Source organism: Archocentrus centrarchus, chromosome 1, assembly GCF_007364275.1.
Source record: "Archocentrus centrarchus isolate MPI-CPG fArcCen1 chromosome 1, fArcCen1, whole genome shotgun sequence".
Lineage (NCBI taxonomy): Eukaryota > Metazoa > Chordata > Actinopteri > Cichliformes > Cichlidae > Archocentrus > Archocentrus centrarchus.
Window position 1 is genome coordinate 13,336,675 of NC_044346.1, and position 13,036 is coordinate 13,349,710.

At 40.7% G+C, this 13,036-nt stretch overlaps 1 protein-coding gene across 4 annotated transcripts in view; it reads left to right on the plus strand.

Moving 5' to 3' along the window:
* fbxw7 (F-box and WD repeat domain containing 7) overlaps positions 1-13,036 on the plus strand; it is a 126,838-nt gene that overhangs the window by 100,408 nt on the left and 13,394 nt on the right. For all 4 annotated transcript variants that reach the window (XM_030738209.1, XM_030738217.1, XM_030738223.1 and 1 more), the window contains 6 exons: positions 3,801-3,883; positions 5,388-5,529; positions 8,688-8,822; positions 11,319-11,442; positions 11,622-11,758; positions 12,372-12,485. In XM_030738209.1, the coding sequence (XP_030594069.1) occupies positions 3,801-3,883; positions 5,388-5,529; positions 8,688-8,822; positions 11,319-11,442; positions 11,622-11,758; positions 12,372-12,485 (735 nt within the window). The remainder of the gene's footprint in view (positions 1-3,800; positions 3,884-5,387; positions 5,530-8,687; positions 8,823-11,318; positions 11,443-11,621; positions 11,759-12,371; positions 12,486-13,036) is intronic.

The window sequence follows — 13,036 nt, forward strand, 5'->3', positions numbered from 1 at the left end:
TCAAGTGACTGATGCTGCAGGATGTAGTCGCCGTTGAAATGAATCAACACATTATGTAAGAATGATCGCTGTCTTTAAAATATCATTAACTCTCTGCATACCCATCTGTCGTGCTTTTGGCCAAATAGGGAAGGGGAAAGCCAGAAGAAGTTTGGACGACTGATTGGTAGTGATTTACAAACACTGTGCTCTCTGGTTACCTTTTCCCAGGCTGCAGAACAGGCTGGTTACACATTATTTTTTCATGCCCGCATTTAGTTTGAGGTTTTCTTACATGTGCTCACACACTCAAAGCCAGCCAGCACTGCCCTTTTTTTCTCTCACACTCGGAATCACGCACACAAAACATACATGCACGCACGCACACACACACACACACACACACACACACACACCCTCTGCATGCATTCACACACCCAGGCTCTCCTTGGCTACTGAACTGCCATTGCAGTGAGATCACCACTTTAGGAACAAGGCAGTTAGGTTTAAGAGCTCGATCTTAACAACCCTGAATATCTTACACACACCCCCCCCACCCCCACCCCACCCCCCTTATATTACTTAGCAATCACACACTATAAACGTAAGCAAGTGTGACATAAGCTTATGTACCTGCCTAGTTTGGACTCCATGAATTGTTGTTGCCAAATTTCTGAGTGCCTTTTCTATACATTCCCCTCATGAATTACTTCAGGTTTTATGGTTCCTCCATTGGAGCTTTCAGCAGCCTTACACATGAGCTGAGCTGTGAGGAAAAGATCAAAAATCATTGGTCAGATCAGTCTAATGTCCAGCAGGCACCTTACCTGCAGTGCGCATTAATGTGCTAATCATGTGCATGTGTTGTATAAGCTCAGACTATGGTTGGCCGCCTGAAGTTTTGATGCACTGAATCAGTAATGCTCATTAAAAACAAAGGTAGGAATCCCGTATCGATCAGCAATTCATGGTCGCCAGTGCAGATTCTGCTCGTTATTCAGCATTTCACAAGTTGTTGGCAAAATATATTTTTCCACATTTTTTTTCTTGGGTTGCTGTTCTCAACACTCACATTTAAAACGCTGCACACCAACACACACACACACACACACACACGCACACACACACACACACACACACACACACACACACACACACACACACACACACACACACACACACACACACACACACACCAAATTATAGTGATAAACAAAATACGCACATCTTGAGGAGAAGCATGTAATCATTCCACTGTAGAGCCAGACAGTATGGAGTCAAATGTCCAGTGCTGTTTTTCTGTGTGCTATACAAACTGCAATAATACACCAACAAAGAAGGAGCATTGTTTGCCTCAAAGGGGGGAAAAAAGTTAAATTTACATTTGGTTTCTGGCTTCTACACCACATCATCTGATTATACAGTCACAGGAGGACAGAAGGAGCAAACTTTCAGGTTATGTTTTTGCAGGCTGGGCTGTAACTGTAAAGAAGCTGTTGGTACATACCTTTGACCCTGAATTGCTGTGCCACGAATACTCGTGAGGAAACCAGTCATGTTAGAGCTGCAGCGATGAGTTGAATAATAGGTTACAAGATGGATTATTTTGTGATGGTAAAGTAAAAATGACACCCCACACCTGTCATTTGTTTCTTTTTCAAGATTATATATATATATATATATATATATATATATATTTATTAGCATTACTTCTGGCTTCAGTATCAGATCTCTGACAGATGTTCAGGGACAGTTTTTATTTATGTATTATTTATTTTTGGATGTTTCAGGCACATACTAAACAAACACCTTTTTCAGAAATTGGCATTTATTACCTTTCAAATGAAGTCTTATGTATTTTGGCCTTGCGGTTTTTTTTCTTTTGTAAGTGTGCTTTAACTGTATGTTTATTGGTACTTTTTTGGAGAAGGAAATAATCAGATTAAGAGCAGAAATGATATCGGCTCATTCATGATTTTGTCCAGTATGATCAGACTTAACTGCTATGGGTGCGTGCATTAACTTGCTAACCGTTTCTTTTAATCGTTAACCCACATTCATATTTTAGTTAAGAAAACCCATAATTTTGCAGCTCTGGGCTGCTCGCATAACATGACTGGATAGTGACAGATCAAAAACTCTGCCTTTCTCCTTCTGAATCTGGTGGGGTTTCACTAAATGTTTCAACAGGTCGCTTGTGTTTCTGCCTTTACAAGCAAAAAAAAAAAAAAAAAAAAAAACCTGCTGCATTTGTGGCACTGAGCACTTATCAGCATCAACCTTAGCAAAGTGCAGTTGCACTTTTAAATGTTTTAATTCTCCCCGCCATCCTCACAAAGACCAGGGTCTGTGTGAGGCAGAGCTGTCCCATGCCCCGCCCCTCGTGTGCAGGCTCTGAGGGAGATGCAGGGAGAACGCTCTTCTGGATAGGGAATAACAAAACTGCAGCATAGATTAATGTCTTAGCGGAAGTGGTCAGATAAAATGTGAAATAACTCTGTACCAATAATATATTTTCTTAATTTCTCGACTACCGAAAGCAGTACTGATAACGTCAGAGCTTAATTAATTAATAATTTAGCCCCGGGACGTGTAATAACACTGGGTTTCAGAAACAGTCCATAGCTGGTAGATGTTAAAAAGATAAGAAATTGACCCCCCCCCCCCCCTTAATGAACAGATAACTTGAGAAAATAAATAGCTCATTAATTGATAATCAAATAGTTGTTTCTTGTAGACATAAAGTTTATATTGATTTTTCACAGCATATTTATGCTGGTATTAGAAATGAGCTACACTACAAAAATAAGGATCGGAAAAGGATTTTGGTTTGAATCCATGGCTTTACTTTTTAAATCTACAAAATCCTTCACTGAAATATATTTAAATATTAAAAAGAACAAGGCCTGGCTGTTAGATTGTATATTGTTTTGGCCAGACACTTAAAATCAGTGTTCATTTATTCAGCTAGATTGTTTATTCATGAGGGACTGGAGATGAGATGGTGATCACTTGCATGTGTGTTGAGAAGCCTTGCCAAAGAAAGTGGCAGGCATGGGATGAAGAAAATTGGCTTGCCCAGGCCTCTACACAGGCTCCTTTGTTTGCGCGGTAGGGTAGGTGGTAACAGGGACTGGGTGGTGCGTGTACATGAAGGTGATGGAGAAAAATAAAGAACGGACCTGCTTGTGTATCGGTGCGTTTCAAAGAATGCACCCTACAACGTGCCTGAGAAACTTGTTATACTTTGTGGTTATTTTGTGTGCATGGACGTGCTGTATCCTTGGAGTCTGGGTGTGAATGCGGTTACCTCTGCATATTATTGGATGTCTGGTTGCTCAGTTCTCTCAATCAAAATTAAGCACAGCACTGAAAAACAAAACACCTCTGTGATGTGCCATCCCAAAATGCACGTTGAGCCGCGCCACGTACAGCTCGGTCATGTCTTTGTGCTTTGTTACGGCACATGTTAATAACTGACTCTCCAGCCTGTGCATAAAAGTTTAATTTTCCATTTGCATAAAGCTGTTGCAAGACTGCACTGTCTGTATTTTAATATGCAAAATTCCAGATGTAATGTTAACAAAGTCTGTAACTTTCATGAATAATTTTCTGCTTCCAGCACAGTTTTTTAAAAAGCTCCCTGACCCGTGTCCCTTCTTGAATTTTCTTTTCCAGCTTCCTGGAGACTTCTCTGACACTTTGTTTCTAAAAGAAAGCTATCAGAATGGAGCTGAATCTGTGCCCAAAAAAGATGTCTCTAGCTTTTAAATACAGAATTTGTTACTAAGGTTATTGTTTCTTCTTTTGTTCTTCCTCAGATGAAGAGAAAGTTGGACCATGGTCCCGAGGTCCGATCTTTCCCTTCAGGAAAAAAGCCCTGCAAAGGTCCAGAGTATCCGAGGTAAGAGAGCCTTTTCACTCACACCAGCTGTCCACAGAGACTCATCTTCTCCTCTTTTTCCTTGTGTTGCAGGGTTCTGCTTTTGTTTCTCACCTTAGGATCAAAAGGATTATAGTAGAAATTCTAAAATAAAGATTCTTCTCAGTGTTTTAAATGCTGTACACTTTATAATTAGGACTACCAAGACGAGAAAAAATGCCAGGAGGCAGGAACAAAGGTTTGCATTGTATATCTGTAAACAGAGGGATGCTCCCTCTTCCATTCTGTCTTCACCATCCAGCCAGCGGTCCCAGATGTTTCTTACCCTGAATATTTAATGCCCGTGTTCACATGTAGCTCCATTAAAATTCAAACTGAACACAGCCACTTAACTGTAAATGTTGCTATGTAACTCGCTCCGTCTCAGCTTCCTCTCCCATTAAAAATGAATCAATAATGAAATCGACCCCCAGCTTCCCATTTTGCTGTCAGCAAGCAGAATGTGAAGCATTGAGGGTGCCCAGTGGATGGTTTCTGCTGCTGCCCTTACATTACAAGGCTACACGGGCGCACTTTGAAGTCCTGTGCTGCTTTCCAAATCCAGAGACTCTGGGCCAGAATAGAAATATGTGGGACTGTGCACACTTTGACGTCTGAGTCAGAAATTACACACTCTTGCCATTTTATTAGGTATACATCGCTAGAACAAATGAACTTCTGCAATAAATCCTGTCTTTGTGAAGGTTGTATTGATCAGTTTTTGTTGAAATGGTTTTAAACAGGTGTTGATTCATTGTAATGCATATTTTGGAGGTTGTAGCTTGAGCTGCTGAATGGTGATGAATTGAATGGCATTATACAGAGAGGCCTTCTGTTGTTCAGCAAGCGCAAATTCATACAGACGAGGTGGACAATAAAGACGCTTTGAGAAAAAACTTGAACCTTTTTCTTACTGCAGATGATTAATATTTGCTACTGAAACTAGCAAACTTGGTAAAGGCATAAAAATCTACTCGTAGAGCTGCTGATGAGCTTGAAAACAATTTTTTAAAATTATTTTGATTTGACCTATTCTAACACATCTGTTAATTTTGCTTTGGCTTGCCTGTAATAACTAAGAATGTATTTAATAGAAGTGCCATAACGTTAATTTTTTTTTTTTTTTTTTTTGCCTGCGGAATTGATTGCTAAATCAAATCAGACATTGGAGACAAACAAAAAAAGCATTTTTGCATTTAACTTTTGTTATCGCCAATAATAATTTGTTCTGGAAATTTTTGCCAAGGTTTCAGCAAAGCTTATTTAGAAAGTCCCTTCATAATGTGATTCCTGTTGCACTCATTCAGAGTGTGCTGAAATGTGTCTTTAATATTTACATCTTTTTATTTTCCCTTAATTGTAGTGACTGCAGTGCTTATACAGCACCCCCCCCCCTCTTAGGCTGCAGCTAAGTTTAGGCTATTTGTCTTTGAAGGTCTCGTATCAGTATTGATCTTTAAGGTGCTCTCCCTCCCATAAATTACAGCCCGACAGGAATTGTCCCATGTCCGGCCACACCCACAACATTTGGCCACATCAGAACAGCCAATGGTCAGGGGCAGCAGAGACGACGCATCACCTCAATCCAGCCACCCACGGGTCTCCAGGAATGGCTCCGAACATTTCAGGTGAGCACACTGGAACCTTCCCCCCCCTCTCCTTTGGGTGACTCTGAGCCCTTGAGGAAAAGCTCATCAAAAAGCAGATGTTGCGTCCAATCAATGTTCACTTAGTCTCAGAGATAATTGCTGCCTTGTTGTTGTGGCCCACCACATTACCATAGGCACTGTAGCGTGGAATTGGGATTAGCCGTACCTGTTCAGACTGAAAAGCAGAGTTATAAGATCACATTAGTCTACTCTAGACGTTTTATTTAACCTTTATTTAACCAGGAACTCCTGCTGGGATTAAAATCCTTTTTAAAGGGAAGTTATGGTCTGTGTTAAAATTTTCCCCCCCTTCTGTGATCCTCTGAAATGGAGATACTTCAGTGTGAATGTCCACGATGAACTTTTATCCTCTTTTTAGCCACTTAAGTAATTACTGTCGCTTACTCTACAGGCTAACAAAGACATGATGTAATATTATAGTTTACCCCATATTTATAGTAAATTTCCTATGTTATCTGATGGATATAACCTAATAGAGCCATTTCTTTCATGTTAAACTTAAGCGCTAATGACTTCAAGGAAATAGGATGTCATTTAAACATATTAGCCTTGATCGGGTCTCTCTGATTTTCTTTATAATGGGTTGCCATGGATTTCATTACCTGGGAGAGTTTAAACTTATTATCTTTGAATAGCTGGGTGAACCCGTGACACCTTGGTGTTTGTTTTACATATATTAGTCCTCAGGCCAGAACATCCACAGTCTGCTCTCTCTAATCTTACAGCTCAAGCTACAGGGAGATAAACCTCAAACTTACATTCTGTACATTCCCCAGTCCAGTCCAAGCCTGCATGTAGCTCCTGTTAGAGTGAGAAACACCACTTACATACAGCACAGAGGAGCTACAAAGAAACAAAGTATTTTTAGGCTTTTTGCACATAGGCAGACATGATCACTGAAACCTCACACATTGCGTTCCAGGATTAGTTGGAGATTTTGAGAAATGGGCTTATTTCTCCTTTTTGTTGCATTAAATGAGAACACTGATGCCGCTCATGCCTTTAGATTAAATATAAAGATGCAGCCGGTGGCTAATTGCATTAGCTTTGCATAAAGAGTGGCAACAAAGGGAAACTCCAAGATGACTGTGTTAAAGGTAACAAATCCACCTACTAATATGTTTAAAGCTTATTAACCAGCATATTTCCTTTGTTTAATTTGTACTTTATAAAAACAATGGGCTTGATGCCCCAATTGTTGTCATTATAACTGGTGTAAGAGATAAAATGATTGCCTTTTTTTAGTCTTTGTAGCTTTGTGGTAATCTGTTTCGGTCAGGGTTTTGTTTTTTTTTGTTTTGTTTTTTGGGGGGTTTTTTTGGGTTAGTCTGAGGGGCCACATGAGAAACTGGGACTGTTTTGGAGTCGTCCCGAGGGCCGTATGTTGCTCAGGTCTGCTCTACAGTCTAACTTTTTTTTAATAAAAGAAAAAAGCAGTCACAGCTCTTTTTTCTTTCTCAAGCGAAGCCAAATTAGAGAAAAGGTATCTGAAAACACTGACACACCGCAGGCTACACTGTTATCAGAAGTATGTTAGCAATCGTTTGGCAGTTTTACTGTACAGTTAAAATAGTTATGGTGAACACTGAGGAAACACCTTAGGACAACTGTTTGTTGTGATTTGGCACTATATGAATTGAAATGAATTGTGAAGAAAACAAGAGTTAAAAGGTTTTACTGGACAAAAGGTTCTCAGCTTTGGCTGGGAATTGTGAACCGCTGGTTTGGGTTTCTGTTGGAATTGGAGTACAAATTATCAGTTGTGAAAAGCGTAAGTAGCTGTTGCACGGGCCCCTCCTCTGTCAGGGAGGGGGTCTCTTAACTGCGTGATTAGCTTTAGAACCAGCACCTCTGGCTAAAGCTTTTAGCTGCCAAATTACAGGTGGTCTGCGTGTGCCAGATTTTCCACCTGCCTCATAGCCTGTAATCATTGTTAGATTTCAGTGCTCCACAGAGGGGGAAAACAACTGTGACTGTTGTGTCCAACATACGGTTAGAGAGCTGCTCAGCAGTAACTGAATGTTCAAGCAGATGAAATAAGCATGCTGACTACTAATAATGGTCTTGATGGAGTCCGGTTCCTTGTGTTTAAATTTTCCACTGCTGGAAATATGCAGGTGCCTCGAGCAATCCTGTGCTGCAGTGGAGGGCACGTAGGGAACATTAAGGTGTCAGACATCCTGCAAAAGGAAAGATGCTTCCAAGGCATTCCAGTCAAGGATCAGACTTGGAAGAAAAACTTGTGCAAGAACACGTAGGCATTGTTCTGTTCCCACAACGTCCCGGTGCAGTGTTTTCAATTTGTGCTGCCTTTACCTGTGGATGAAGACTGAACATGACGCTGATGGTGTTAAATTGGGCCATCGCCAGTTGGTTTAGAGGAACTACAGAATGAAAATGGTACAGATTTCCAGAAAGAAGCCGCAGTAAAAGCAAGAAACGGTACCTGTAATTTTACCAGAGTTGCAGGGACATTACTGTGGTTGGTTAAATAAAAACAATGTTGTCACTTTAAAGTCACTTTATTTTAACATGAAAGTTCAGTTCCTTTGGCTGATCTCTAACTTGCATTGTGGAGTTTTGGCTGCAGAGAAATGTTTTTACAAGTGGGTCAGTGTTTTCTTTCCACATGCACTGCAATCCCATATTTTAAATTGAAGGAGGAAAAAGCTTTGCATCTGTTTTATGAGAAACCAAATGCATAGAGCACAGCCATTAGACTTCAAGGTAAATTACAAGAAAATTCCATAAAGCATCTCTGTTAATGTTGCTGCAAAGTCATTAAATCCTGCTAGATACTCTGTAAGCCCTCAGCGCTGTTATACATAGATTTAAAATTAACATCTTGTCTTACATTTTCTTCCCAAGCATAATGCATAATGCAGTCGTGAACAGGAAAGTTTTGATCTAAAATATTAAATTTTGCTGTGATGTGCTGTACGTGACTGACACCAGTGCACCTCAGTATTTTCTATTAAATTGGCCCTTTTTTCCCAATGACCCAAGCTTCCACTTTGAAACAGCCACATTTAATGGTCCCCTCTTCAAAGTAAAATAATTTGAATAATTTAAATTTTCTCTGTATGTGCGTGCGTTTGAATGTGTGTGTATTCCAGAGCTGGACTGGCCCAGAGAAGCTGCTGGCGCTGGATGAGTTGATTGACAGCTGTGAGCCCACACAAGTCAAGCATATGATGCAGGTGATTGAGCCGCAGTTTCAGCGAGACTTCATCTCCCTGCTGCCCAAAGAGGTGAGTTCCCCTCTAGCCGTCCATCCTCTCTGCCTCAGCTTTCTCTTTATTCTGACCTGAACTCCCACAAGAATCTTTTATATTAGCTTTTGAATGAATGCACATGACAGAGACACGAGGCATCCTCTCAGCCTTGATCTTGTCGCAGTCTTCCCTCGCATCATTTTAGGGCATCCATAGTGGGTGTCTTGTTTTTGCTCTACATCATAACTGACAATACAAACAATGTAAAGTGGCACACTGATAATATCACATAGGGGATTCTTGACAAAACAGCCTCAATTTGCTGAAGCTTGTGTAGCAGATCAGATACTTCACACCTTGTCTGGAAGGTGTCAGGATTGGGGGTGGGTGGGGGTAGCATAGAGAGTGAGGCAATAGGATGCAACATTTAAAGGTGTCAGTGTCACTCGCTTTAAAGCCAGACAGACAACATTGTGTGTGTTCACACCTGTACATAAGAGCTCTCCTTTCATTCTTTTTCCTCCTTTAAAAAGAAAAAAAAAACACTCTTGCTTGCTTTGACTTCTTTTGATTATCCCACCTCTCCTCTTAGATCAAACTCCAGGAAAAATATTAGGTGGGGCTGTCAAGTAATTTTAGCAGGACGGTCCCTGTGGGTTACACTCAAGATACAGTTGAAATTGAAACTATGAACAGATTCTGTAGAAGACCGAGTGTCAGACTTTAAAAGCAATTTGAGAATGATTTATAAAACTATTAAAATATCCTCAGGCCTGTAATGATGGCTGGCTTAGACATGCTTTTGGGTGAGTGAGTCATGTCAGTACTGTTTAAATGACTTGATGTAAACCCAATGCTCTACTGTAGCACATTCAAACCTCTGGAGAACATATGAGTGTTAAACACTACAAAAATTGAGTAAAGACCTAACCGTACGGAAACTGATTCTCGGTCACTATTATCGGCCATCATTGATGAAGATGGAGAAAACAAATAACTGATTCATTGACTGTGGTAGAAAAGCAATACAGATTCATCGCCTTGAGCTGTCGTATATGTATGTAAAATATATATGGCGTTTTAAAATTTTCTCAGATCAACAAAAGTAATTGAAAGCTGGACACCTTCCTGAGTAATTTGACTCCACGGTGATGTTCGTGACTGCAGACCTGAATTTGTTACTCTGCATCGTGGGTCGCTGCCATCTCATATTGTTATCGAATAATGAAAGAACAATATTTACACAGCGGCTTACACCTCATACTGTCAAATGAACCCATAATCCTTTTTTATGCAGATGTGCAGCAATATCTTGACCTAACAGGTGATCCAGCTCATTGTTTTGTGCAAGTATATACGCATTTGACTATGTTAGTGGAACAAAAAGCAGGAGATTGTCTTTCTAGTTTATGCTCATTTGGTTTAACGAAGTGTAGCATTATTACCTGTACTGAGAGGCTTTTACTGTAAACAGTTTTTTTTTTCTTTTCTCCAAGGCTTTTACAAATGCATCAACTGATCTCAATAACTGTAGTACAGGCTACACTAATTACCCCACACTTATTTTCTTAGATTTTTTTTTTTACTTATTTTATTCAGTACATCCACAGTAAAACACTTTAATTTTATCATGTGTACTACAATTATGTCTGGCATCCACTCTGCTTCAGAACTTTAAAGCCCAAAAAAGATTTTGGGGGATGCTGTTGACCCTGTTTTAGTTTGAAAACTGTTGGATGGCCAGAAGCAAGAGTTTTGGAAATGATGCAGGCTCTCATCTCATAAGTCAAAAAATTTAAACCCGCCGTTAGCTTCCACATCACCCTATCCCTAGGATCCTCTTCTTTTACACTATATCCTCCTTTTCTATATCCATGAATCTTCTCTGTCGTCCTCCTCTTTTCCTCCTGCTTGGCATGCTTTGTCCAGTATAGCCTCCTCTGCACATGTCCAACTTTGTCTCCAAACTGCTCGACCTGACCTGTACCTCTGATGTACTCATTTCTTATCCTGTCCCTACTGGTCACTCCCAGTGAAAATCTTAACATCACAAAAACCTTAATATAGTTTCATCCTTTTGTGGCTGCTTCTTCCTCTGGTGATTAGATAATGCTCCTGGGTTCACCCTTGTATGTAGCCATAATTGCTGTTTGACTAGTATGTTGCTAAGCCATGACCGACCAGGCTCGCCTGTTACATTTCAATAACCTCAGCGTCAGTCCAAACAAAGAAATTGTTGGTCTTTATTGCCATTTGTCATTCTTACTTCATAATACTTTTTTCCCCATTGGACCCTCTGTTTCCTGTTTGTCCTGGTACACATATGCCCAGTGCACCTGAATGGGCACTGTGATATACATCTACACTGGAGATTATTAAAGATGTGTGGTGTTTATGTCACCTTAAACTGTTAGTGCCAGCACCTGATAAAAAGGACTTTTGTTTACATCAACTTCAGAAAATTATAGCTCCGTTTTCTGCCCCCATTACTGCTTTACACCTCTCACATTGCTCGTCCTTGTCTTTCAACAGCTGGCTTTATACGTGCTGTCATTCCTGGAACCGAAGGACCTCCTCCAAGCAGCACAGACGTGTCGCTACTGGCGCATCCTTGCAGAAGACAACCTGCTGTGGAGGGAGAAATGCAGGGAAGAGGGTGAGCCTAACTCTTTGCAACAGATGCAGGCAGACAGACACCACGCAGTCGCTCAGCGGGAGCAGTCTGAAGCCACTGCTGTGCTTAAAATTGTGGTTATTCCTGTTTGGAAAAATATACTCCGTATTGAAAAACAAGAACATTTTAGTCCAACTGGCTTCTTTTCTCCCTCCTAACAGGTATCGATGAGCCCCTTACCCTGAAAAAGAGAAAAATTGTCAAGCCTGGCTTTACTCATAGCCCCTGGAAGAGTGCCTACATCAGGCAGCACAGAATAGACACTAACTGGAGGAGAGGGGACCTCAAATCACCCAAGGTATCTTTTCTTTCAAACTTGAATTCCCCACAGGTTAGTTGATTTTTATTGATCTGATCAAATGGCCTTCAGGCACAGAAAGATGGTTCAATAACAGTCTGAAGTGTTGAGCTGATGGAAAGTTAGTGATAGGTCAGGTCTGTGCTCCCTGGTATTTGTGCGGAATATTAATTGAGCTGGAGCACAGGAAACTCTTTTTCTCCTTCACTTTAAAGACTCAGTTTCTCTTTTACCTGTTTAGAAGCTTCTCATAGAGCATGACCAGCATGCTGAAGCTCATCCTTAATGGACCTTGTACGCTGTGGCTGTTTGTGAAACGGCTGCAGGTCATTTTAGGCCATGACTGGCATAAATTAGTTTCCCATGCTCTTCATACTCCTTTGCATATGCAGTGTGTTCTGGCAGTTGCTGAGCTCGCAGTCCTGTGACCCACTAACAGACTGAATGTATGCAGCAGTGCTTAAAGGGCTGTGTACACCTGCAGCGCTTGATGACATTTTCACTTTGATGCAATAAGTGTTACTGTCAGCATCATTATTTGCTTTGTCATTCCACATCGGCTCTTCCTCCACGCCCTTCCCACTTCATCTCTCTTCATATGTTCCATTTAAAGGTGCTCAAAGGCCATGATGACCACGTGATCACCTGCCTCCAGTTCTGTGGCAATCGCATTGTCAGCGGCTCTGATGACAACACGCTGAAAGTCTGGTCGGCTATCACAGGAAAGGTAAGAGTTGAATACTTTTTTGTGATTTCTGCTTTAAACTTGGTGCCTTTTTTTTTTTTTTTTTTCTGTACTGACCCTAAAGGGCTGTTGGCTTAATCATACTTTTTCTTTTTTTTTAAATACTTATTGATTTGAAGTGACGGAAACAACTGTGTTGATTTAAAGCTTTAGTGTTCCCACTGATATAATTTTACATTACTCTACCAGATAGAAATCGTCCTGGCATGAATGCTCTCTGTATCAGTCTCACCTCTCTTATATTTATCTATTTTGCACACTTGTAACACAGCCCATGTCCACACGCAGTGTTAGTATTCATAGCTGAAGCTGCTGCCGACACACAGGCCTTGTGCTGCAGCTTTACGCTGTGTATTAAAAAGAAAGGCAGTGGTTGCTCTGTGATATCGGAGAGAGCTTTACAGATCGTGGTAAATCACAACACTTTCAGGCCTCGATGCTGGACTCCTTTCTCAAAAGAAGTTTTCACAAGAAGTCCTTGATTATTTCATATTTCTCTTTCCACTCTTTCCACTCTGTCCCTCTTGCTTTTT